Below are 27,536 nucleotides of genomic sequence, written 5' to 3' on the forward strand. Positions count from 1 at the left end.
TTTGGCAAAGTTATCTGTGGTACCCATGAGCTATTGTTGCGTGTGGGAAGTGGGTGATTGAACAGTAAGATTCATGTGCTTTCTACTTCACCAGAAGTCTTCGACGGAATGCCCATAATTTCTGCAAAGCTGAGTGTGCGTGTGACAGGTGCTGACAAGGCTAGAAAAGTAGGTGCCTCTTCGATTTCTGAGATCGGCCCTCGTGGTCTCTGAGCAGCCCAGCTTTTGAGAAAGCGAGCGTCTCTTCGATTGATTCAGAGAACGATGCCTCATCGATTTTTGAGAAAGCAATCATGCTGGGGGTCTGGCTCTCGAGATTCGGGGAGCAGTGTCTCTTCGATTTTTGAGAAAGTAATCATGTTGGGAGTCTGGCTCTCGAGATTCGGAGGGCGGTGCCTCTTCGATTTTGGAGCAAGCAATCTTGTTGGGAGTGTTTTCTCGAATGTGAGTAAAGGTTGGGCATGTTTGCTAGTCTACCTTGCCACGAAGCACAGAGGTTGACACACAGGGACTTTCCAATTATCCAGCAATGGTACTGTTCCTTTACCATCTCTTCGATTTTTAAGAAAGTAGTCATGTTGGGAGTCTGGCTCTTGAGATTCGGAGGACGGTGCCTCTTCGATTTTGGAGCAAGCAATCTTATTGGGAGTGTTTTCTCGAATGTGAGTAAAGGTTGGGCAGGTTTGCTAGTCTACCTTGCCACGAAGCACAGAGGTTGACACACAGGGACTTTCCAATTATCCAGCAGTGGTACTGTTCCTTTACCCTTGTGGGTAATAATATGGTAGCTAGACCTTCAAAATTTATGGGTCTAAACTTTGTTAGTGCTGTTTCTTTGCTATTCTTTTACCCTTCTTGGTCAGAGCGATGTAGTGGGAGCTGCAAGCTTCACGTGCTCAACTTTGGCAGAGAACTTTGGCAAAGTTATCTGTGGTACCCATGAGCTATTGTTGCGTGTGGGAAGTGGGTGATTGAACAGTAAGATTCATGTGTTTTCTACTTCCCCAGAAGTCTTTGACAGAATGCCCATAATTTCCGCAAAGCTGAGTGTGCGTGTGACAGGTGCTGACAAGGCTGGAAAAGTAGGTGCCTCTTCGATTTCTGAGATCGGCCCTCGTGGTCTCTGGGGAGCCCAGCTTTTGAGAAAGCGAGCGCCTCTTCGATTTCTGAGATCGGCCTTCGTGGTCTTTGAGCAGCCCAACTTTTGAGAAAGCAAACGCCTCTTCGATTTCTGAGATCAACCCTCGTGATCTCTAAGCAGCCCAGCTTTTGAGAAAGCAAACGCCTTTTCGATTTCTGAGCAAGCGCCTCTTCGATTTCTGAAGCTCCGTCGAGTGCAGATTTTTATAGGGGTTGGCATTAAGTTCCAAAGCACACTTGAATCTCCACCAGTAGAAGCTTCATTCTTGCACTTCTAAGATCTTGATTTGTCCGACCTCTTCTCTCTTCAACACCTTTGAAAATGTCTGGCCCCTCCGACCGTCGTTTTGACTTGAACCTTGTTGAAGAGGCAGCCCCGCCTTCTCCAGACAACATATGGCGCCCATCCTTCGTCTCCCCTACTGGTCTCCTTACCGTTGGGGATTCCGTGATGAAGAATGATATGACCGCTGCGGTGGTGGCCAGGAACCTTCTCACTCCCAAAGATAACAGACTACTTTCCAAACGGTCTGATGAGTTAGCTGTTAAGGATTCGCTGGCTCTCAGTGTTCAGTGTGCAGGTTCTGTGTCTAATATGGCCCAACGTCTATTTGCTCAAACCCGCCAAGTTGAATCATTGGCGGCTGAAGTGATGAGTCTCAAACAGGAGATTAGGGGGCTCAAGCATGAGAATAAACAGTTGCACCGGCTCGCACATGACTATGCTACAAACATGAAGAGGAAGCTTGACCAGATGAAGGAAACTGATGGTCAGGTTTTACTTGATCATCAGAGATTTGTGGGTTTGTTCCAAAGGCATTTATTGCCTTCGTCTTCTGGGGCTGTACCGCGTAATGAAGCTCCAAATGATCAACCTCTGATGCCTCCTCCTTCTAGGGTTCTGTCCAGTACTGAGGCTCCAAATGATCCCCCTCCGGTGCCTTCTCTTTCTGGGGCTCTACCAACTACTGAGACTTCTCCTAAGCAACCTTTGTGAAGGCTCTCTCTTGTGTGTTTATTTTGACTCATGTATATGTACATATTTGTAGCTTATCGGGGATATCAATAAATAAGTTTTCCTTCATTTCAACGTATTGTGTTAAATACACCAAAGCCTTATTCGCTAAGTTCTTTGAATTTTCTTTTGTTGAAGCTTGTATGTTGAAGCTTTCTGAGTGGAGCATGTAGGTTGGGGTAGTGTTCCCTTAATTTCCCGAGTGATGAAAACTTCTCGGTTGGAGACTTGGAAAATCCAAGTCACTGAGTGGGATCGGCTATATGAATCTTAGAACGCCATTGTGCTCGATCCTGTGTCATGTCCTTCGTTAGATCCAAGTACTCTAAGTCTTTTCTTAGAGTCTCTTCCAAAGTTTTCCTAGGTCTTCCTCTACCCCTTCGGCCCTGAACCTCTGTCCCATAGTCGCATCTATTAGCAACAGGGAAATCTTCGATCCTGTGTCATGTGATCAGATGTATAAGAGCAGAAAATAATGTCAACTCATTTTCACGAAAAATAGGGAAATCTTCGTAAGTTTTCTTAGAATACACACTGGTGAGAAAGTTTGTCTCTGTGTAGTTGTCTTTTTCAATGGGTCTAACTACCTACAGGTGAAATTGTAACAACTTTTTTGACATAATACTTTATAGATGAGAAATTAAGCAGAAATAAAGTACAAATCATAAAACAGACCGTACAGCTCTTATTAGCAACAGGGCTTACAATGTGTACAACCCAAACATGAATCTCAATATGGAACAACCAGACAAACAAATAAAAGAAGCAAATAATACGGAAAGGATAGGAAGAAAACGGCGAATTAAGGAGACGACTAATGAATGGAAGAGATAATAGAACACACTGTTTGTATGATAGCGAGTACGATGACAAAACCAGCTCCAATGACAGAAATAATTGCCCAAGGTGTGTTGAAATACTTTTGTTTCAAGCTTGCCTTCCATTTGTTCCACGGCTTACGACAGTAGTTGTTCAGCTCCTTAGAAAGATCAGCAAAGTAGTAGTTTTTGTGGTTCCAAGAAACCCCGATGCAAAGCTTGTTAATCAGTCTAGAAACCTTATTGTTGTCGCCGAGCGCATTCACAATTATTCCATACTCAACAAGGAAATCTACATCCATTGGGGTGTTTACAAAACCATCCAAGATGCAGAAATAATCGCTTATGTGATTCTCCGTGCAATGGCATTGTTCAAATGCAAGGAGATTTCTGAGTGTAAGCTCCGTGTAATCGTTTATTTCTACTTGTGGAATTTGCAGAATACCTTGATTATCGAATTGTATATCAAACAAATTTTTGCTTGAACTGATCTCAAACTTGACTCCAGCCTGGTGTAGCTTCTTAGCGCTTGGTGTATTTAGAGTACTTGGGAGTGGCTTTTCAGTTTGTGACTTTTGAGATGGTAGAAACCTTCTTCTACGATCACAGAAGTGCTTAACCTTAGGAGTACAAGAAGATGTGGGCCCTCCAGTTTGTGTGCTCTTCAAAGATGGTAGATGTAAAGTTCTTATCAAATCAACAAAGTGTTTTACTTCCGAAACAGACTCCAAATTGTCTTTTTCCCCCTGTAAACGCACCGTCTCCTGGAAGAACTTGTAAGAGAGCTCTGTTATTGAAGGCAGCTCATCTTTTTGCCATTTAGATTTAACATCTGCGAAAAGATCTTCAAGAATGAAAAATGGCAGCTGATTTTCAAGTAAAATCATGTCAGGCGCTATATTTTGCAACATCCATGTTTTCTTGAATATCCAGTCACTATCATCCCTCAAATCCTCGAAAAAGTTCCTCAATAAGAGCTCAATCATGAAGGCGGCATCAACTAAAATGATACTTACAAATACATCACTCTTAAACTCACTGGCTTTTCCTTCATAACAACCACGCAGTCTTTCTTCTTGGGCCTTTATTTTCTTCACATAATCCTCCAAGCTTACCCCAGTCCGATGTAGAAATTGTTGTAGGTACCTCTGTTTGTGTTCTTCCATGTATAACAAGTCTTTATTATCATAGTGGAGTGGGCCTACTGAGACTACTTGAGGTGTGTAGGCCTTCTTATTCACAGACCGTAGTCGCTCAGGAACTTTGTAGATACAACAGTAAGGGGACAGGGGTGACAAGCCTTTCAACCGCTCTGTCATCGAAGTCACTAGTACTACTGAGTTGCAGGCACTTTCTATGTCATCTGGAGCTTTATTGGTGCTATGTTCCACTTTCTTCCTGGGCGGCATTGTCCTGATTTTAATAGATGAGGATTATAGATCACTGGCACCATAATAAAAAAAAATATTTCATTCATTATTGACATTCCAAGATGTTCGGACAAAAATTTAGAAAACATGCATCACGAAATACCAACTCAAACGATACATACATATATATATATATATATACATATATATATACATATACATATATATATATACATACATATATATATATATATATATATATATATATATATATATATATATTCTGGTAAAAAATTACAAAGTCAATCTCAATGCTATCATAGAAGGTTGATAAAATCCACAGATTGAAAATACTTTCAATTTGATTGATGACTGACTAAAGTCTAAAGCCCAATCAAGGTAAGCAAAGGCTATACATGTTTGGTACGTCATTGTGGCATCCCCGACCTATCTTGAATCACTGCATGTTTTAACTTCTTTACATGACAATGCATATAGGTTTACGACCTATCATCTTATCAGACATGAAATTGTAAGTCATTCCCATAGACTCAATATGTACAAGTTAATCCAAATTAAAATCAATATTTTCAGAGGGATTGAGACTTCGAGCTGTCTTTCTCCTACAAATAGGTCACTCTATATGCTTCAATGAAAAATGCTATGTGTGTTCCTTCTCAGATCTCAAGCTTCCAGTCAAAACATGCAAGAGACAAACAAAATTCTACTAAAAGTTAAAATAAGACGTGTTTCCATAACTACGTAATCTACCTTTCCTTATAAAAAGTAGATTTTTGTTTGCCAAAAAAATGAAAGTAAATTTTGTTTTATATATTTATGAGGAGGGCATTTAGTCAGATTGAATTAATTGCTTCTATTTACCCTTATATTTTTTAGGATCAACGTGGGATGAGAAGAAAAAAAAAAAAACTGGTATGAGAGAAAAATATAAAACATAGTAATATTTGCAATATAGAGCAAAATAATGTCATAAACTTGTAGTCTCGTAGTGGGTTGTCATGTTCCACTAGAAAGAGATTTTTTGGTACCTTGATATTTTTGGCAACAACCAAAAAAATAAGACCCAATAAAACTAACAAATTTTCGACAATAAAAAAAACTAAAAAATCATTGAATTGTTCCTCTATACAAATTGGTCAACAATTGATCTTTTGTCTCTACAGGCAATTGTCTAAAAAAAAATATTAATTGATTTAACAAACCAAGATGACGTGACGTCCCTTTGGGATTGCGACATAACACTTTACTTCATCACCAAGTACTCAAGTTGGCTCAACACAACCTTCTGAGACCAAATCTTCTGCATTCAAAATGGATTTGGCATCTCTGTGGTTTCAATAAGTATCTGATACGTATTCAATATCTTAACTTTTCTTAATTTTATTAACATGAATTTAATATATGTTAGACACTTATTGGGACCATAGAAATACCACACTTATTTAAATGCAGAAGATTTGATCTTAAGAGGATATGAAGAAGTATTCCAATAATTTAGGATCATAAAAGCAGTTCACTCCTAAATACACGGAGCCTTTTGGTGATGAAACACAATAATTAAAATCTATTATCAATACTATCTATATATTAATAAATCTAAGTGGTTAATTGAAAAGTTAAACATATATACACAACTAAACTATTCTAAAAGATATTAGAGCAAGTCCACCCATGGACCTTGCTCGGGGGATAGGGGAGAGGAAAGGGCTCGAGGCCCTATGAACTTGCTCCAGCGTTGAAGGAGCCCGAGCGGAGGTGGAGCCCGAGCTCCGGGCCTGTGAAGAGTTGACAGCTCGAGTGGGTGTGATGCCAGCACTGGCGGCTGACCCTTTTTTTCTTTTTTTCTGTCAGGCGCGTGCACCCCACTCGCGTGTGGGGGCGCTTTGCCGGACCATTTTTCAAAAAAATCAACCGATTTTTCAGACAGAAAAGTTACCGTTGGGAAGCCACGTGGCTTCCCACGGTCCGTTCGATCTCAACGGCTCTTTAACTTGGACCGTTGGATCTCAACGGTAAAAAAAAATCTTATTTAATATCAACTGTTCGATCTAAGATCAACGATCGATATTAATATGCTTTATAAATAAAAAAAAAGTTTTAAAATTAAGAAAGGTTACAGTTGTGACACGTGGCACAATCTGGAGTGTTGGAATTCAATTTTTTTTTAAATCCAACGGCAGAGATTAATTATTTGAATAAAAAATTTTAAAATTGTAAAAAATCCGAAAAAATATCTGATTTTTTTTTAAAAAATGTCGTTTTGGATAAATAACACGTGGCGCAACGAGAACGATTTAAAATATCTTATCCGAAATTACAAATAAATTTATTTAGTATTAGTTTGTAAAAAAAAAATTAATAATATTTTATTGCCTATTGCCATGGCTATTCAAGTGCAACGGTGAAAATGCATATGATAATTACTGTTCACATGGTGGATTAAATAGTGGATTGCCTGGGGGGATGGCTCCAAGGGCGGGGTTGCTCTTAAGAAGAAGGCTGCACCATTCCATTTACCGGTAAATATGAATCTAAAAGCTTCAAAACTATGGATATGTGCAAACATAGCAATGGAGAAGAAACAAGCGAGATGAAAGATTATAAATTGAAAAGTGAGTTATTATTGGTACTAAAAATGAGTCATCTAATACATTTTGAAGTGAGATTAAAGAATGAGTGCGTGATAATTTTTTGAAGTGTCAATAACAATACTTAAAAAAAAAAAAGTGAATTGATTCACACCTGCTCCTATGGGGAAAAGGATCATCTCCGGATTCCTTCCTCCTAATCCATCAAGTTCGGGGATCTGAGTCGTTGAAATCTGATTCAACGGCTACAAACAGAGGCCCACTTTAAAAGTTATAATAATTTTAGAGGAAGGGATCGGAGATGATCCATTTCCCTCCTATGGTAGATGAAAAGTATATCATATCCAGATTGAATAATTTTTTTTTTTGTTGCATACATGATCTTTAGATGATGATAGTGAACGGTTCCGATTACGAAGTTCATACATAGATATATTAATCATAAGAAAAGAGGGGGAGGTTGGGGCAAAAAAGTTCCCCATGGAAGGAACAAAAACATTATCCGCTATCTAATTATGATCATTATTCATGGATGGTTAAAGTTTAGAGTAAATTGTAGCAATGGTCCCTGAACTTTACTCAAATTGGAGCAATGGTCCCTCAACTAAAAATTCATTACCATTGGTCCCTCAACTTATCAAAATGTGTAGCTATAGTCCTTTTCATTAATTTCTTCAAAATTTTGTCAAAATATGTTATGTTGGAATAACCATTTATTTAATTAGGGTCCCTCAACTCATCAAAGTGTGTAATTATGATCATTTTTGTCAACTACGTAAAAAATTTTGTCAAAACGAGTTATGTTTGAAGGATCATAGCTACAATTGAGATAAAGTTAATGGACCATTTCTCCAGTTGAATTAAAATTGAGGGACCAAAGGTAATGGATTTTTAGTTGAGGGACCATAGCTGCACGTTTTAATGAGTTGAAGGACCAATGGTAATGGATTTTTAGTTGAAGGACCATTGCTCCAATTTGAGTAAAGTTCAGGGACCATAGCTACAATTTACTCTAAAGTTTATTTTGATTAAGAAAAACTTCTACTATTCATGGGAGTTCATACGAAAATGTTATCAGGATGGATAACTTGAAGAAATTTTTTTAGGCGATATGGAGGGAGAAACTTAGAAGAAAATATGTGGATTTGGCAACCAAGCCAAAAAAATTGAAAACATTTCAGTCCATGTATATATATATATATTTTTTTAATCAAATTATGATGCTGTATTAGAGATAACTAGATGAAGCACATTTGATGACTAATCATTCAAATTTTAGCATACATAATTTAATAGTCTAAACAAATAATTATACCTTATAACCTCATTGCCTACTGTCCTAGCTTTTTCACAACATCAAGGCTTTAATAATAAACAGATATGTGCAAGAAGAGCTTACCCGAAATTCAAGACTTCCTCTGTTGGCGAATTTGAGGCCTGCAAGTTATAAGTTACTGTAAACAAATAAAAAAACAATACTACCATATAGTGACACAGGCACTCTTATATACTGGAGATAAAGTTAATAATATTCTTAAACTATATTTTAATCCACAGAGGGGTGGGGAGCATCGAAAAGCTACTTACTTGCCTTTGGGTGCGGAGGTGCTCTGCAACATCGGCAAGAAATCATCACAGATTCCTAAACCATTTTCAAAGCATTTAAATTTGAATGAGTATCATTTAGCAGAAAAGTGGATGTACTTTTCTATTTTTCCAAACATAAAAACGAAAAATAAAAAAGAAGAAAGATTTGCCTTCCAGTAAGGTTGTTTGATCATAGTCGATTAGACCCTAATATTTTTGACCAATTCACACCTGCTCACGAGGGACTCTATAAGATATCTACAGGGTGAATAGATTATAGGAGTGACGATATGCACATGATCAGTTAGTCTTGTGACGTCACTCTTTATTAGTTGGATCGTTAAAGGAGGTCTCCTTCAATCTTTTGGAAATGGGTTTTTGAACGTTAGTCCTTGAAAAAGATTAAAATATAAAAAAAAATTATTGGTGTTAGATTACATATTCAAATTAATCCCTTGAAGTGTACTTTTATTAAAATTTATATTCTATTTTTATTATTTAATGTCTCGACATTAAAATTTTGATTTTATTAATATGCACATATTGGTTCTTTCAATTATAAATGAACCTAAATGAGAAAATATTAAAAGAAATTAGTGACACATAAATACTTAAATGCATAAGAGTACATAAATGACTATACCGACATATATTAAATTGACTTCTTTATACCGAAATGTCTGTACCTAAATGTTTGGAATGAAATATATTATAATCAACCTAAATTTATATACCTAAATGTATGGACTGAAATGTATGTACTGAAATGTATTATATACCTAAATGTCAATACCGAAATGTGTGTATCAAAATGTACATACCGCAATGTATTATATTGAATTAATGTATCTAAATATTTGTATTGATGGATATACCAAAATATATCAAATGAATTAATGCGCCTAAATGAAGTACATACAAATTGTATCGGAAAATATTATATAAAAAAATTAGTTTACCTAAATGTCTATAACAATATGTCTTATGATGAATGAAACAAAATGAAATTTAAATGTAATTAATACATTAAAATTAGGAATAAAAAGAGAAAAAAAATCAAAATATAATTAATAACATGAGATGATTAAATGTATGAGGGATGAAAATCAAATTTTAATCTTACACAAGGTTATAGTCTAAAACTCATTTTCTTAAGGATTAAAATGAAGTTTTTTATTTTGTAAAGAAATATTATATTCACACACCTCAAATTACTTCCCTCGCACACATTTTTATTTTTTAATATTGTTGATATTCTACTCACCACTAAACACTTGATAAAAATTATTAAAATATTAAAAATTTAAAAAAATAATAAGGAAAGTAATTTAAGGTTTGTGAATATAATATCTCTTTTGGATTGCCAAAAAAAAGAAAAATCTCTCTTTTGGAGTTGTGTGTGGGTTTAGCCATGGAAGTGCGACAAGTGGCTCAGGAGTACTTGTTAGAAGAGGGGTCTCCATCTCCATGGCTTTAATCTCTGTTGAATGTTCATGTGGATGTAATCATGTCGTCTTCTTAATAAAATCTTGAACTCAATCCAAACAAAACCAAAAATTACATATAAGATCGAGAGACCATTATTTATAACAAGGAAAATTTAAACAAGTTCATGAGATTGGTCACACTACAATCATGTTCTTACATATATACAAAAGAAAAAAAAACAAATAAGCTCTTCAATCACAGCACAATATTGAGTTTCATATCCCCGTATACTTGAAGAACACTTTCCACTCGAAAAGCTCTAAATTCCTATATTCTCTTTGTCAGTTATTTCATCCCTTTCTTTAGGTGCTATTAGCTTTGTACCTAAGTTTTGACGTCCGCCTCTTGTTGGATGAATTAAGGTTAACACAGCTGGGTCTTGTAAACTAAATGGTCATGTGGGTAGTGGTAGTGTTTTTCATGATTCCAATGGACCTTTTTTAGGGGCGTTTGCTTCCTCATTTTCTTATCCAATTGCAATTGTTGCTGAGATTGTTGGGGTGATCAAGGCAATTCCTAATGCATGGGATACGGAGTGGCATCATATTTGGTTAGAGACAGATTTCATATATGTCATCTAGCTTCTATCACCTCGTTCTATGGATGTCCCATAGTTTCTCAAAGTTTCTTCGGCAAATTGTTTATGTTATAATGCTTGCTTGCACTTCAATTTTTCACACAATTTCATGAAGGAATTTTTTTTTACGGATTCTTTTGCTAATTTTGATGCAATGAATAGTAGTTTTACGTGGTGGGACTTGATACTTGATTTTGCAGAGACATCATTGTGAACACGAAAATTTCCTAAAATGAACGAGACAAGAACAACGTGCACAAAATAATATTTGTATTTGATGATTTTGGGTTACAATCTCTCTCAAATTTGATCCTCTGATTCGATCTCCGTAAGGTGTTGATTTATGGATGTTGTTGATCCAAGGGCCGTCGAGGCTTGATCTTGGATGAACGGTTGAAAGTTTCTACAAGGGCCGTTGAGGCTTGATCTTGAATAACGGTGATGAACAGATCTTCAAGGGCTTTTGGGCTTGATCTTGAAGAACAGTGATTGATGGATCTTCAAGGGCTTTTGGGCTTGATCTTGAAGAACAGTGATGAACGGATCTTCGAGGGCTTTTGGGCTTGATCTTGAAGAACAGTGATGAACAGATCTTCAAGGGCTTTTGGGCTTGATCTTGAAGAACGGTTGGATGTGTGGATTTGTTGATGTTGTTGATCCAAATGGTCGTTGGGGCTTGATCTTAAGATGAACGGATGATGAACGATGAACACTTTCTTCAAGGGCCGTCGGGGCTTGATCTTGAAGGTGGATGATTGTTGATCCAAGGGCCGTTGGGGCTTGATCTTAGAAGAACGATGAACGATGAACGAAGAACGAAGAAGGCTTTCTTGATTCTTCGGGATGAACGGATTATAAACGATGAACACTTTCTTCAAGGGTCGTCGGGGCTTGATCTTGAATTGGTGGAAGTTCTTCAAGGGCTTTTGGGGCTTGATCTTGAATTGGTGGAAGTTCTTCAAAGGGGTCGTCGGGGCTTGATCTTGGAAGAACGATGAACGAAGAACGAAGAAGGCTTTCTTGATTCTTCGGGAACCTGGATGCTTGAGAGATTCGGAGTTTAAGAGCTTCAGAGTTTCAAGGTGTAATATGAATTGGTTTCTTGAAATGAATGAAATTGGCTTCTATTTATAGAATTTTCCAAGGCCTAATTTTGAATATAATATTCCAGATAAAATAAGTTGTTTCTGCCAGGTGTTGACACGTGTCCTGTTTGATGACTTTTCCAACTTATTTCGTTTTTTGTTTAGACACACGCTACGTGTAAAATTCATGTAATACATGAGCGTTGAAACTTTGATTTATTGGTTAACATTTATTTACCGAAATTTCGATGTCTACAAATGCCTCCACTTCAAGGCGCGTCGTATACATGTGCTTGTCACGTGTAGGAGATGCGTTTTGAAGTCCCTTACTGTAGAAGTCGATCCAGGGGCCATCGAGGCTTGATCTTGAATTGGGTTGGAGATTTCTTCAAGAGCCGTTGATGCTTGATCTTGAATTGGGCTTGAGATTTCTTCAAGGGCCGTTGAGGCTTGATCTTGAATTGGGCTTGAGATTTCTTCAAAGGCCGTCGAGGCTTGATCTTGAAGGTTGAAATTTGGACCACAAGGAGCTTCATGTGGTAGATGATCTTTGGTTTTGGTAGTGGATGAATCGGCACGTATTTTGTTGCACTTGTTGACTTTCCACAGCTTTGATCTTGAACTGGGTTGGAGGATTTTCTGGATTCCTCCAGTTGTTGACTTTCCACAGCTTATTCTTGAACTGGGTTTGATTCAAGGGTGGCAGACGCTTGATCTTGAATCTGACTTGTGATTTCCTCAAGGGCCGTCGAGGCTTGATTCTTGAAGGTTGACTTGAACACATGGCAAGCAAGCACGAGGTGAAGGTGACGACTTGTTGCTTTATTCAATCTTTCTAATTCACACCTGAGCAATTTGGTCAACGATATAATCTTCAAGATTGATGGGCTCTTCTTCCAGTTTGTGACTTGATCTTTAAGGATTTGATTCAAGGGTGGTGAATCGGCACGTGCAGCCCACAACGCCTAGCGAGTCAACCCAAGAATTTGAGGGTCAAAATGAGTCCTCCACCCATAGTGATTGCAACCCTGATGATATGAGATACTTTTGATTTTGAAGAAGTAGCGGATGAATCGGCACGTGCTTTGTTGTGCTTGTCTCCACATGCTTCAATGTATCATTTTCCCTTGCCTTATTTATTCTTCTGGCAGAATATGGCATCTTCTCGAGTTCCACAGCTCAAACTCCTTCTGCTGAGTTGACTGTGCTGGCTGCATTCTTCTATGCTTGTTTCTTTTGCACGTTGTCTCCACATGCTGCAAGGTATCATTTTCACTTGCCTTATATGTTCTCCAGGAAGATGTGGCAGCTTCTTTGGAAGTACAGCAGCAGTGGAAGACGAGTACTCGAGAGCGGTGCTAGGTAGGCAACCAGGCCAAGGTTCCAGGTAGTCAATTCCTTACCTGGGTTTGAGTGGAGGTTCCGGCATATTGTTTTCTTTATCCTTGTCTTTGCAGGTAAGAACAAGGACAAAGGAAAGGACATGGAGAAAGCATGATATGAGATATTTTTGCTTTCTACCCTGGTGATATGAGATACTTTTGCTTTGGTGTTATTTGTTTGCAGAGGTACCCCAAGGAATAAGGAACACTGAGTGACTCGAGAGGCTTCATTGGTAGGCATTCTCGGAGATGAAGAAAGGTCATGTATGTCTGCCTTGCTATGGAAGGTGAAGGTAGACAGTTATAGGAAGTTCTTTAATACCTGTAGAGGTACGATTTTTTCACTCGTGTCGGCAACCATTGAGTGATTGATCAGTATGGTTTCACGTACTTTCTTCTTCATCAGAAATCTTTGACAAATTGTCCGTAATTTTCGCCAAGCTGAGTGTGCATGTGACAGGTGTTGACGAGGCTGAAAAAGAATGGCGCCTCTTTGATATCTGGGATCGGCGCTTCGATAAATTGCCCGTGATTTCCGTAAAGCTGAGTTTGCGTGTGATGGGTGCTGACGCATTTGGAAAAGCAAGATACCTCTTCGATTTCTGAGCTTGCCTCTTCGATTTTTGAATTGACCTCTTCAATTTCTGAGCTCTGTCGAGTGCAGAGGTTGCATGTGACAAGTGCAGACAAGTCTGGAAAGGAAGATTAGCCCGTGGTTTCTGAGCAAGCCCAGCTTTTGAGAAAGCTAGTGCCTCTTCGATTTCTGAAATCTCGTCGAGTGTTGATTTTTATCGAGGTACGCAGGACGTTTCAAAGCACACTTGAATTTCTGCCTGTAGAAACTCCCTTCTTGCACTTCTACGATCTTGACTTGTCCGACCTCTTCTTTCTTTCAACATCTTTGAAAATGTTTGGTCCCTCCGACCGTCGTTTTGACTTGAACCTTGGTGAAGAGGCAGTCCCGCCTTCTCCAGACAACATATGGTGCCTATCTTTCATATCTCCTACTGGTCCTTTTACCGTTGGGGATTCGGTGATGAAGAATGATATGACCGCTGCGGTGGTGGCTAGAAGCCTTGTCATTCCCAAAGATAACAGACTACTTTCCAAACGGTCTGATGAGTTGGTTGTTAAGGATTCTCTGGCTCGCAGTGTGCAGTGTGCAGTGTGCAAGTTCTGTGTTAAGGATTATCTGGCTTTCAGTCTATTTGCTCGAACCCGTCAAGTTGAATCATTGGCGGCTGAAGTGATGAGTCTCAAACAAGAGATTAGAGGGCTTAAGCGTGAAAACAGAGAGTTGCACATGCTTGCCAATAGTTACTCGACAAGCATGAAGAGAAAGCTCGACCAGCTGCAGGAATCCGAAGGTCAGGTTCAGAGTTTACCATCCGAAGGCACATATTGCCTTCGTCCTTTAGAGTTCTACCGAGTGTTGAGGCTCCAAACAGTTAACCTCTGGTGCTTCTTCTTCCTGGAGCTTCGCCGAGTGGTGAGGCTTCAAACAGTCAACCTCTGGTGCCTCTTCTTCCTGGAGCGGTGAGGCTTCAAACAGTCAACCTTCGGCGCCTCTTCTTCCTGGAGCTCCGCCGTGTGGTGAGGCTTCAAACAGTCAACCTCCGGTGTCTCTTCTTCTTGGAGCTCCGTCGTGTGATAAGGCGCCACCTGATCATCCTTGAAAATCCCCCCTATAAATTTGATTTGACCTTTTTTTTTAAAGGTATGTATAATGCAAATTTATGTAAAATTTCCAGAAAAAATAAATAAAATGGACTTTTATTTCTCTTAGTGCATTTGTTTTTCTTCTCTTTTTTTTTTTTTTTTTTTGCTGGTGTGCCAGATGCTCCACCATTTTTTTTATCATATATATATTTTGCACATGGTGCCAGATGCACCATCCATTTTTTTTATATTTTCTTTTCTTTTCCTTTTTCTATTTTTTTTTTTTTTTGCACATGGTGCCAGATGCACCATCACTCTTTATATATATATATATATTTTTTCCTTTTCGCGTGGTGCCAGATGCACCATCACTCTTTTTATATATATATATATATATATATATATATATATATATATATATATATATATATTTTAGTGGTGACTGCCACTTTCATCCATTATCTTTTTGTTATTATATATTTTTTTATATAAATTGTAGTGATGGGATGAAGAACTTGCAGGGAAGGACGAAGTCAAGGGAGGATGCAGAGCACAACAAGGACGGACGCACAAGCATCAACTGCCGAGGATCCTATTGCTCTGAGAAGGTCACGAGTATGGTGATAAAGTTGGAGGTTAGAGAACGAAAAGCAAGTTGTCCCAAGATCACCCCGAGATCACTGGAGCTCCGACGAGATCTGATCTGGGGTCGAGGGAGATTGCCTTGTTGCTGCCGCTAGCGTTGATCAACGGTTGGTGCTGCATCGACACTCTGCTGCTATCGGCTGAGCAGGGAAGAAGTAGAGTACCTCTCAAGCTTTCTTCATGGGTCTCGGTGAATAATCTGGCAGAGAGAATGGTGTATTGCAGTTGGGTCTTGTCTAATGTGGCTTCATCTCTCGCAGCCATGACTCTACAATCCCTGTGTATTTCTCAAACCCAGCAAGGTTTTCAGAAACCCAGCAAGAAGGTTTCAAAAATCAGCAACTATGCTCAACTTCTCGACCACGCTCTTTGCCAGCGGAGTGCCACTGAGCCGATCACTTGCAGGGAGTTCAAATCGCAGTCGTCCATCTTGTTTCTGTCCCCGTGTTTCAACAAAGTTACGACCGTCGGTAGGGCACATGCTATGTGGATGTTTTGGAATCGCTTGATGGATCTCGCCAGACACCAATTTCCCCTGATTTACGACCTTCGCAATCTAATGAGCGAAGAGAGAGTCGACGTTATGCAGGTTACAGAATGAAGTGGAAGAATGAGGGATCGAGGCCGTGGTTCTGGGCCTGACCTGAGGTGGTCTTGCAGTTGTTGACGATAAGCAGGAGAGATAGCTATGGTGACGAGTGACCTGCAGCAGGTGTCGTAGATGATGCTGATGGCTAGGCGGACCCAGAAAAGATTTGAATCTCTCAGAGTTCCAAGTCGAGCTTATCCAGCTTGCACCCCAGCTTAATGGTGATCACGTCCTCAGCACTTACCCTAATACTGGCGAGACCATGACAGTGCATGAAGCAAACATTTACGCGGAAGTTCGTGCATGAAGGTTCACGAAAACGGCGATTGGGGTATCTGCCGTAGCTGCACATAAACTTGACTTCGTAGGAGGAGGAAGAGAACAGTAGGAGTAGAAGTTGGTGGCATCGAGAGTACTAAAGCTTTGGGGATCCATAGAGGAAGAGCACCGGTGGGCCTGCTTCTATTGAATAGAAGTTGGCGGCGATTTCTATGCAAGTCACAGCTTTACAAACCTCATCGACGCTGATTATGGAAGAGTCGAACTGGATGTCACAGAGATGGTGGAGCTTAGTGGTTCGTTGGATGACGTGCTTGGAGTCGTCGAGGTCGAGCTTCGAATCTCTCTGCACACCTATTCTCAAAAGCTTCCTCTGGCATTGCGGCGATGGGCCTGATGTTGGTCTTGATGCAAACTTGGGCCTGGTGTTGCTTTGGAGAGATCTAGGTTTGGGCTTCTTCTCATATGAAGAGCCGAATTGGGCTTGTGGCTTTAGCCTTTTGTTGCAGCTAGGCCGAGACACCCATACATATACATTATTTCTTTTTCTTTTCTTTTGTTTTTTTTTTGTTTTTTTGTTTTTTTTTTTTTTTTGTTTTTTTTTTTGTAAATACATAATAACATATGTATTCATTTTTTTTTTCTTTTGTAATATAATTGACTTTCTTTAATAAAACATTTATTATTTTTTTATTTTGATATGACTGAACTCGAAATTAAATGTTCGAGCCGCCTACGTACCCTCAGTTGAGGAGGGATCAAGTCATAACGTAGTTCAAATGAGTGATGAATTTAACAATGATTTTGATGATGATTTTTCCTACAGAGTTTATGCTCTTGTGGGCCAGGAGCTTTGGTTCATGCAGTTTAGGCTCGTGTGAACAAAGAGCATTGGTGTCACCTTTTAGGCTCGTGCGAACGAGGAGCATTGATGTTGCCTTTTATGCTCGTGCAGACGAGGAGCATTTGGTGCCATTTACAGTTTCAACTCATGCAGACGAGGAGCTTGGGTTCTCGCCTTTTATGCTCGTGCAGACCAGGAGCGTTGGAATTGCCTTTTATGCTCGTGCAGACCAGGAGCGTTGGTGTCCTGCAGTTTAGGCTCTTGTGGACAATGAGCTTTGTGAATTTGTCAAACGATCCTGGAGAGGCATTCCTTGTAATTTTCATAGCAAGGAGTCTTGACCGAATGATTGAAGAAGTCTTCAGGAAAGAAATCGCGTATCGTGATAGGGATGGACGATCTATGTGTCGAAATTTCATCATCTTCAACACGTTCACGTTGCTTTAAAGGTTGACAAGAGCTGCTTTGCCCCCTTTCCGATTGTCGGACTTGTGGAGGATTCCTTTCTGAGCCAGTTTCATGATGAGATCTTTCAGCATGAAGCACTTTTCTGTCGAATGACTGATGAAGGGGTGGAATTTACAGTATCTTGGACTGTCGGTACGATTCATCTCTTCCGGCCGTCTGCACTCAGGCAAACCGATCACCTTCTTGTCCAACAGGTCATTCAGCATGGCAACCACATCAGAGTCGGGGAATGGATAAGTCTTCTCATCAAGCTCCTTCAAAGTGCGTCTACGCATCTCTTGATCACGAAAAGCTTCGGTTTGAATCGCCTTGCCTCGTGTGAAGATTTTGACGGGAGATGTGTTGACCGTCTTTACTTCCTTGGTGGGTTTCCATGCAGCCTTATCCACCTTTGGCCCCAAAACTTTGTCGTTCTTGTAGTCTTCGATTGGTTCTTTCTTCCCATGATGGGCGATGCTTAACTTCATGTCATGGGCGCGAGTGGCCAATTCCTCGAAGGTCTGTGGTTTAATGCCTTGAATGATGTATTGCAAACCCCAATGCATGCCTTGGATGCACATATCGATTGAAAAGGTTTCCGAGAGCCTGTCTTTACAGTCAAGGCTTAGAGTGCGCCATCTGTTGATGTAGTCAATGACTGGCTCGTCCTTCCATTGTTTTGTGCTCCTTAGCTCTAGCATGCTCACAGTACGGCGGGTGCTGTAGAAGCGTTGAGGAATTCCCGCTCCAATTGCTCCCAGTTGTTGATGGACTCAGGCTCTAGGTCCGTGTACCACTCAAAGGCGTTTCCTTTCAGCGAGCGCACAAACTGCTTGGCGAGGTAGTCCCCTTCGGTCCCTGCGTTGTTGCAAATTTCAACAAAGTGGGCAACGTGCTGTTTCGGGTTTCCTTTTCCATCAAATTGCATGAACTTTGACGGTTGATAACCCCTCGGCATCCTTAAGGCGTCAATCTTCTTTGAATACGACTTCGAGTACAACCCGGAGGTATTTGAGCTCCCTTCGTACTGTGCCTTGATGGTGTTGGTGATCATCTCCTGCAGCTGCTGGATAGAAAGAGATCCCATGAGTGCCGCTGCTTGGTCTGGCTCCCGCTTCACATCGATTCTCTCCACTTGAGGCTCATCTTCTCCGCCAGCTCCTCTCTTTAATGGATCATCCTCCAGGTCGGGGTTCTCGCTGTCATGTGGCTCCAGTCGGCTGACGAGTGCAGCGATTTGCAAGTCTTTTTCTTCAACAATCCGTGTTAGCCTTGTGATCGCTTCATTCATTTGAGCCAACTTTTCTTCAATGGAGGTAACGCCGATGGTCATGACTTGTGCAACCATCATACGCGACTCTTCAGGCATCCAGGGTGCTGATGAATGACCCCGTTGGCCGCTTTGGGATGTTATCTGATATGCCTTAATGGCATGCTTCGATGCCCTAGCGAGGTTAGGTTGATGACAGGCTCGTGTCTTTGATGCTCCACTTGCTCTCTCAACGACACCGACTTTGAAGTGGTTTGTTGAAGAGTAGTTGTGGCGCCAATGGATGCTCCGTTCATGGTGGAAGTGCTCATGCTTCTTCCCTTTGTGAGAACGGCTTGTCCTTTGCTTGATGCCATTGATTTTGGAAGTGTGCTTGAATATCTTGAACAGAGAAAGAGATAAGAGGTAGAGATTGTCCCACTGGGCGTGCCAAATTTGTGAATACAAAAATTTCCTAAAAGGAACGAGACAAGAACAACGTGCACAAAATGATATTTGTATTTGATGATTTTGGGTTACAATCTCTCTCAAATTTGATCCTCTTATTTGATCTCCGTAAGGTGTTGATTTATGGATGTTGTTGATCCAAGGGCCGTCGAGGCTTGATCTTGGATGAACGGTTGAAAGTTTCTTCAAGGGCCGTTGAGGCTTGATCTTGAATAACGGTGATGAACAGATCTTCAAGGGCTTTTGGGCTTGATCTTGAAGAACAGTGATTGACGGATCTTCGAGGGCTTTTGGGCTTGATCTTGAAGAACAATGATGAACAGTTCTTCAAGGGATTTTGGGCTTGATCTTGAAGAACGGTTGGATGTGTGGATTTGTTGATGTTGTTGATCCAAAGGGCTGTTGGGGCTTGATCTTAAGATGAACGGATGATGAACGATGAACACTTTCTTCAAGGGTCGTCGGGGCTTGATCTTGAAGGTGGATGATTGTTGATCCAAGGGCCGTTGGGGCTTGATCTTGGAAGAACGATGAACGAAGAACGAAGAAGGCTTTCTTGATTCTTCGGGATGAACGGATTATAAACGATGAACACTTTCTTCAAGGGCCGTCGGGGCTTGATCTTGAATTGGTGGAAGTTCTTCAAAGGGGTCGTCGGGGCTTGATCTTGGAAGAACGATGAACGAAGAACGAAGAAGGCTTTCTTGATTCTTCGGGAACCTGGATGCTTGAGAGCTTCAGAGTTTAAGAGCTTCAGAGCTTCAAGGTGTAATATGAATTGGTTTCTTGAAATGAATGAAATTGGCTTCTATTTATAGAATTTTCCAAGGCCTAATTTTGAATATAATATTCCAGATGAAATAAGTCGTTTCTGCCAGGTGTTGACACGTGTCCTGTTTGATGACTTTTCCAACTTATTTCGATTTTTTGTTTAGACACACGCTACGTGTAAAATTCATGTAATACATGAGAGTTGAAACTTTGATTTATCGGTCAACATTTATTTACCGAAATTTCGATGTCTACAATCATATAGAAGAGACCACATTAGACTTTCTTTTTTAGTTCGAGGTAATCTTTTTCGAATATGGTTTTGTAGATTGTCGCTTGGTTGTAGTGACTTCTATTATTTGTCTATTGTGAAAAGCCTGTATTTGAATGAGTTGTTAACCATTGCATAAGACTTGGTTAAATTCACAAAATTTGTCTATAGTGAAAGGAAATTGTTATTGGCATTCCAAAATCTCATTTGACACTCCAAATTTCTATATTTTAAAAAGAAAAATACACTTTTGAGGAGTGCCAAATGAGATTTTTAAAGTGCTAATAATAGTTTTCTTGTGAAAAGCCTCTATTTGAATAAATTCTAACGGGATGGGGATGGGGGATTGTGGCAATCCCTCTAGGAATATAGCATGTAGAATTCCAATCATTTAGGGTTTGTAGAGGAAGAATGTTTCTTTTGCAAAAATTCATTCGACTTGAGATATCATCATGAGCTTAGCCTTCGGCCATGGTCATATGGTCTTCACCTAGATACCAAAACATGAAAAGGCTCTGAAATGTAGACCGACTAGCAAATGCAGTTATAACAACTTTCTTCACATCTATCTCACAAGAAAGATAATACACTGCAAGGATCACAAACATGACCAGTCGTCATTAGATAACAATACAACAAGGCTTTTGACATACACGTTTATGTTTCCGAAATCCACTAATCACATCAACTTGAGGCAATAAAATAGAAAGCTACAAATGAATTAGTAGCTCTGTCTGAATCTTTTCGAGTACCCGAGTACGAAGACCATCCCAAGAGTGAATGATCGGACCACCCCGCTCATATTAGAAACGCGTAGATAACGTTGTCTACGACGACAGCCCTCCCCACGAAAGAAGGATAAGGATTAGTAGCACTGATATCATCACCAACTGTAGGTATGTAGACTGGATGCCATGTTTCACTGGCAATGTGGAAACCCACGAACTCCGATGGTCCACAGCCGTACATATCGAAATCAGAATACAACCGTAACAAACAGCGTCCATAATCTCCACGTATGACTGTCCCATTTTCTGACCTTGTTCTGGAAAAGGTTTGAGATGCTCCCAAGTGTCCATCACGGGATCATAACATTCGAACGACTTATTTATCATATATATGGGGGAAGGATGCTGGATCAGTAAGATTATAAAAGCTTTCTGTACGCAGCTGTAGGTAACGAGGATCGCTTAAATGCATTCTGATGAATTGTTTCAATGATTTTGTGACCGTGTCAAAAGTATACAAATGGTGCCGGTCTCCATCGGGGACCATATCTTGATTAGGTCCTGGAATCGGCAACAAGTATAACTTGGAGGGGCTGCCGAACGTCACACCGCCCAATATAGTCTAGTCTCTGACTGGAACTGGGAACTCAGATGACTCTTTTGGGTCAAAGAACCAGTGAACAGGATCAAGTGGTTGAGTTTGAGCTTCTCCTCCCATGATTTCTCCTGCATGGTTGATTTTCAACTCGTATGAACAAAGTTCATCAGCATGGATACAGATGCCGTAGTCCTCTCCTTCTCCATGAGCCGTGGCTGGTGAGTGGAAGAAAATCCGATCCAGTAAGTGTGTTGGAGAGAAATCGGACGGAATCAGTGACAGGAGACTGATCGACTGTTATCAAAATATAGACTGAACACTGAAGTCTCCTCCACGCAGTGGCACAGGCTTGGAAAACTTGTCCGGCCAGGAAAAGGAGAACTATAATAAAACCGGATAACTCCTACTCCCATCCGAAGTCCAATTTAAGAGATAATGATAGGGAGACAAAATTTGTAAACTAAATAATGTGTCACCAATAGGAATAAACACGTTTATCAACGCTTACACTAATGAGTTGCTTATTTAAGTTGTTATAAATATTTAATTTCTTCTAATACAACAACAACAACAACAAAGCCTTTTCCCACTAAGTGGGGTCGGCTATATGAATCCTAGAACGCCATTGCGCTCGGTTTTGTGTCATGTCCTCCGTTAGATCCAAGTACTCTACGTCTTTTCTTAGAGTCTCTTCCAAAGTTGTCCTAGGTCTTCCTCTACCCCTTTGGCCCTGAACCTCTGTCCCGTAGTCACATCTTCGAACCGGAGCGTCAGTCGGCCTTCTTTGCACATGTTCAAAATCACCGGAGCCGATTTTCTCTCATATTTCCTACAATTTCGGTTACTCCTACTTTACCTCGGATATCCTCATTCCCAATCTTATCCTTTCTCGTGTGCCCACACATCCCACGAAGCATCCTCATCTCCGCTACACCCATTTTGTGTACGTGTTGATGTTTCACCACCCAACATTCTGTGCCATACAACATCGCTAGCCTTATTGCCGTCCTATAAAATTTTCCCTTGAGCTTCAGTGGCCTACGACGGTCACACAACACGCCGGATGCACTCTTTCCATCCAGCTCGTATTCTATGGTTGAGATCTCCATCTAATTCTCCGTTCTCTTGCAAGATAGATCCTAGGTAGCGAAAACGATCGCTTTTTGTGAGCTTCGCTAGATTGCTCCGGTCATTAGTGTGGATAAGTATATAAATGGATAGAGATAGGAAAGCAAACACAAGATGTACGTGGTTCACCCAGATTGGCTACGTCCACGGAATAGAAGAGTTCTCATTAATTGTGAAGGGTTTACACAAGTACATAGGTTCAAGCTCTCATTTAGTGAGTACAAGTGAATGATTTAGTACAAATGCCATTAGGAAATATTGTGGGAGAATGATCTCGTAATCACGAAACTTCTAAGTATCAGAGTGTGGTGTCGTCTTGACTTGCCTTATCTGTCTCATAGGTAGATGTGGCATCTTCTCTGGAAGTACTCTTCCTCCATCCAGGGGTGGTATCTTTAACTGGTGGAGATGCACAAGGTAATGTATCAATTTCACTTGAAGCTTACTTGTAGTTTCAGGCTTGGTCAAGCGCGATACAAACCAGGTAGTAGGAGTCCCCCAAGTCGCCGAGCTAGGGGGTCTGCTGAAAGAGGTGACAAACAAGGTAAGCAATCAGAGCTCCGACTGATTGTTCACCTTCTCCCCATCTTGCAGCAGCATGAAGGATAAAGAGAAGAAAAATGAGAAGAGATGATATGAGATACTTTTGCTTTTGAAGAAGTAACTTTCCACAGGCTTATTCTTGAACTGAGCTGGAGGGTTTTCTGGTTTCCTCCAGAGTATAAGGCCGACTGAAGAATTTGAGGGTCAAAACAAGTCCATCAAATCTAGAGTACGTTCCACCCTGCTGATATGGGATACTTTTGCTTTTGACAGAGTAATGAATGTATCGGCACGTGTGCTGTTACGCTTGTCTCCACATGCTTCCTTGTATCCTTCGCACTTGCCCTATCTGTTCCTCAAGCAGATGCGGAATCTTCCCTGGAAACATAAGATGTTGAAGATGAGTACTCGAGAGCAATGCCAGGTAAGTAATCAGGTAAGGGGTTCCAGGCAGTCAGTTCCTGGCTGGAAGCTTGATTCCAAGTGCTGACTGATTGCTCTCTTTCTCCTTGTCTTGCAGGTAAAAACAAGGCCAAAAGAAAAGACAGGGAAAAAGCATGATATGGGATACTCTTGCTTTTAACCCTGATGATATGAGATATTCTTGCTCTAGTATAGCTTGTTTGCAGAGGTATTATCGGGGGGAAAGAAAGCTGAATATTTCGAAAGGCTTCGTTGGGAGTGCCCTCTCAGATATGATGAAGGGTTGAGCATTTTTGCAGGTCTGCCTGTCCGTTGGGGATGGAGGTCGACATATATAGGAGTCTCCCTAACAACAAGTAGTAATGCTATTCCTTTACCCTGCTTGGTCATAGCACGGTAGTGGAAGCTGCCAGTTTCACATGTTTTAACTCTGTCAGAGCACTTTGAAAAAGTGGTCTGTGGTATCTGGCTCTCGAGATTCGGAGAACGATGCCTCTTCGATTTTTGAGAAAGCAATCATGCTGGGGGTATGACTCTCGAGATTCGGAGAGCAGTGTCTCTTCGATTTTTGAGGAAGTAATCATGTTGGGAGTCTGGCTCTCGAGATTCGGAGGGCGGTGCCTCTTCGATTTTGGAGCAAGCAATCTTGTTGGGAGTGTTGTCTCGAATGTGAGTAAAGGTTGGGCATGTTTGCTAGTCTACCTTGCCACGAAGCACAAAGGTTGACACACAGGGACTTTCCAATTATCCAGCAATGGTACTGTTCCTTTACCCTCTCTTCGATTTTGAGAAAGTAGTCATGTTGGGAGTCTGGCTCTCGAGATTCGGAGGACGGTGCCTCTTCGATTTTGAAGCAAGCAATCTTATTGGGAGTGTTTTCTCGAATGTGAGTAAAGGTTGGGCATGTTTGCTAGTCTACCTTGCCACGAAGCACAGAGGTTGACACACAGGGACTTTCCAATTATCCAGCAGTGGTACTGTTCCTTTACAGTTGTGGGTAATAATATGGTAGCTAGACCTTCAAAATTTATGTGTCTAAACTTTTGTTAGTGCTGTTTCTTTGCTATTCTTTTACCTTTCTTGGTCAGAGCGATGTAGTGGGAGCTGCAAGCTTCACGTGCTCAACTTTGGCAGAGAACTTTGGCAAAGTTATTTGTGGTACCCATGAGCTATTGTTGCGTGTGGGAAGTGGGTGATTGAACAGTAAGATTCATGTGCTTTCTACTTCACCAGAAGTCTTCGACAGAATGCCCATAATTTCTGCAAAGCTGAGTGTGCGTGTGACAGGTGCTGACAAGGCTAGAAAAGTAGGTGCCTCTTCGATTTCTGAGATCGGCCCTCGTGGTCTCTGAGCAGCCCATCTTTTGAGAAAGCGAGCGCCTCTTCGATTGATTCGGAGAACGATGCCTCATCGATTTTTGAGAAAGCAATCATGCTGGGGGTCTGGCTCTCGAGATTCGGGGAGCAGTGTCTCTTCGATTTTTGAGAAAGTAATCATGTTGGGAGTCTGGCTCTCGAGATTCGGAGGGCGGTGCCTCTTCGATTTTGGAGCAAGCAATCTTGTTGGGAGTGTTTTCTCGAATGTGAGTAAAGGTTTGGCATGTTTGCTAGTTTACCTTGCCACGAAGCACAGAGGTTGACACAAAGGGACTTTCCAATTATCCAGCAATGGTACTGTTCCTTTACCCTCTCTTCGATTTTTAAGAAAGTAGTCATGTTGGGAGTCTGGCTCTCGAGATTCGGAGGACGGTGCCTCTTCGATTTTGGAGCAAGCAATCTTATTGGGAGTGTTTTCTCGAATGTGAGTAAAGGTTGGGCATGTTTGCTAGTCTACCTTGCCACGAAGCACAGAGGTTGACACACAGGGACTTTCCAATTATCCAGCAGTGGTACTGTTCCTTTACCCTTGTGGGTAATAATATGGTAGCTAGACCTTCAAAATTTATGGGTCTAAACTTTGTTAGTGCTGTTTCTTTGCTATTCTTTTACCCTTCTTGGTCAGAGCGATGTAGTGGGAGCTGCAAGCTTCACGTGCTCAACTTTGGCAGAGAACTTTGGCAAAGTTATCTGTGGTACCCATGAGCTATTGTTGCGTGTGAGAAGTGGGTGATTGAACAGTAAGATTCATGTGTTTTCTACTTCCCCAGAAGTCTTTGACAGAATGCCCATAATTTCCGCAAAACTGAGTGTGCGTGTGACAGGTGCTGACAAGGCTGGAAAAGGCTGGAAAAGTAGGTGCCTCTTCGATTTCTGAGATCGGCCCTCGTGGTCTCTGGGGAGCCCAGCTTTTGAGAAAGCGAGCGCCTCTTCGATTTTTGAGATCGGCCTTCGTGGTCTTTGAGCAGCCCAACTTTTGAGAAAGCAAACGCCTCTTCGATTTCTGAGATCAACCCTCGTGATCTCTAAGCAGCCCAGCTTTTGAGAAAGCAAACGCCTCTTCGATTTCTGAGCAGGCGCCTCTTCGATTTCTGAAGCTTCGTCGAGTGCAGATTTTTATAGGGGCTGGCATTAAGTTCCAAAGCACACTTGAATCTCCACCAGTAGAAGCTTCATTCTTGCACTTCTAAGATCTTGATTTGTCCGACCTCTTCTCTCTTCAACACCTTTGAAAATGTCTGGCCCCTCCGACCGTCGTTTTGACTTGAACCTTGTTGAAGAGGCAGCCCCGCCTTCTCCAGACAACATATGGCGCCCATCCTTCGTCTCCCCTACTGGTCCTCTTACCGTTGGGGATTCCGTGATGAAGAATGATATGACCGCTGCGGTGGTGGCCAGGAACCTTCTCACTCCCAAAGATAACAGACTACTTTCCAAACGGTCTGATGAGTTAGCTGTTAAGGATTCGCTGGCTCTCAGTGTTCAGTGTGCAGGTTCTGTGTCTAATATGGCCCAACGCCTATTTGCTCGAACCCGCCAAGTTGAATCATTGGCGGCTGAAGTGATGAGTCTCAAACAGGAGATTAGAGGGCTCAAGCATGAGAATAAACAGTTGCACCGGCTCGCACATGACTATGCTACAAACATGAAGAGGAAGCTTGACCAGATGAAGGAAACTGATGGTCAGGTTTTACTTGATCATCAGAGATTTGTGGGTTTGTTCCAAAGGCATTTATTGCCTTCGTCTTCTGGGGCTGTACCGCGTAATGAAGCTCCAAATGATCAACCTCTGATGCCTCCTCCTTCTAGGGTTCTGTCCAGTACTGAGGCTCCAAATGATCCCCCTCCGGTGCCTTCTCTTTCTGGGGCTCTACCGACTGCTGAGACTTCTCCTAAGCAACCTTTGTGAAGGCTCCCTCTTGTGTGCTTATTTTGACTCATGTATATGTACATATTTGTAGCTTATCGGGGATATCAATAAATAAGCTTTCCTTCATTTCAACGTATTGTGTTAAATACACCAAAGCCTTCTTCGCTAAGTTCTTTGAATTTTCTTTTGTTAAAGCTTGTATGTTGAAGCTTTCTGAGTGGAGCATGTAGGTTGGGGTAGTGTTCCCTTAATTTCCCGAGTGAGGAAAACTTCTCGGTTGGAGACTTGGAAAATCCAAGTCACTGAGTGGGATCGGCTATATAAATCTTAGAACGCCATTGTGCTCGATCCTGTGTCATGTCCTTCGTTAGATCTAAGTACTCTAAGTCTTTTCTTAGAGTCTCTTCCAAAGTTTTCCTAGGTCTTCCTCTACCCCTTCGGCCCTGAACCTCTGTCCCATAGTCGCATCTTCTAATCGGAACGTCAGTAGGCCTTCTTTGCACATGTCCAAACCACCGTAACCGATTTTCTCTCATCTTTCCTTCAATTTCGGCTACTCCTACTTTACCCCGGATA

General features: G+C 41.1%; 1 protein-coding gene and 1 long non-coding RNA gene across 5 annotated transcripts; one reads left to right on the forward strand and one right to left on the reverse strand.

The window, feature by feature from the left end:
* Positions 1-572: 572 nt before the first annotated feature.
* On the forward strand, positions 573-25,598 carry LOC126603286 (uncharacterized). The gene is made up of 3 exons (XR_007616228.1): positions 573-672; positions 24,393-25,306; positions 25,525-25,598. It is a non-coding gene; the product is annotated as an uncharacterized LOC126603286 (long non-coding RNA).
* LOC126603270 (UPF0481 protein At3g47200-like) lies at positions 2,764-8,415 on the reverse strand. Of its 4 annotated transcripts, XM_050270067.1 has the most exons (3): positions 8,352-8,388; positions 7,107-7,197; positions 2,764-4,416 (listed from the first exon to the last, which is right to left on the reverse strand). In XM_050270067.1, the coding sequence occupies exon 3, from the start codon at positions 4,380-4,382 to the stop codon at positions 2,970-2,972; it is 1,413 nt and encodes a 470-aa protein (XP_050126024.1). In that variant the 5' UTR covers positions 4,383-4,416; positions 7,107-7,197; positions 8,352-8,388; the 3' UTR covers positions 2,764-2,969. The 4 variants fall into 4 exon arrangements, with proteins under 4 accessions (XP_050126024.1, XP_050126023.1, XP_050126025.1 ...); XM_050270066.1 differs by lacking the exon at positions 7,107-7,197 and having other exon boundaries at positions 8,352-8,415; XM_050270068.1 differs by lacking the exon at positions 7,107-7,197 and having other exon boundaries at positions 2,764-4,386; positions 8,352-8,403.
* Positions 25,599-27,536: the final 1,938 nt, after the last annotated feature.

This window comes from Malus sylvestris, chromosome 15 (assembly GCF_916048215.2).
Source record: "Malus sylvestris chromosome 15, drMalSylv7.2, whole genome shotgun sequence".
Classification (NCBI taxonomy): domain Eukaryota; kingdom Viridiplantae; phylum Streptophyta; class Magnoliopsida; order Rosales; family Rosaceae; genus Malus; species Malus sylvestris.

Bases quoted from the DNA above. Each gene is read 5' to 3' on its own strand.
- LOC126603270 (XM_050270066.1), bottom strand. From the start codon at position 4,382: ATGCCGCCCAGGAAGAAAGTGGAACATAGCACCAATAAAGCTCCAGAT.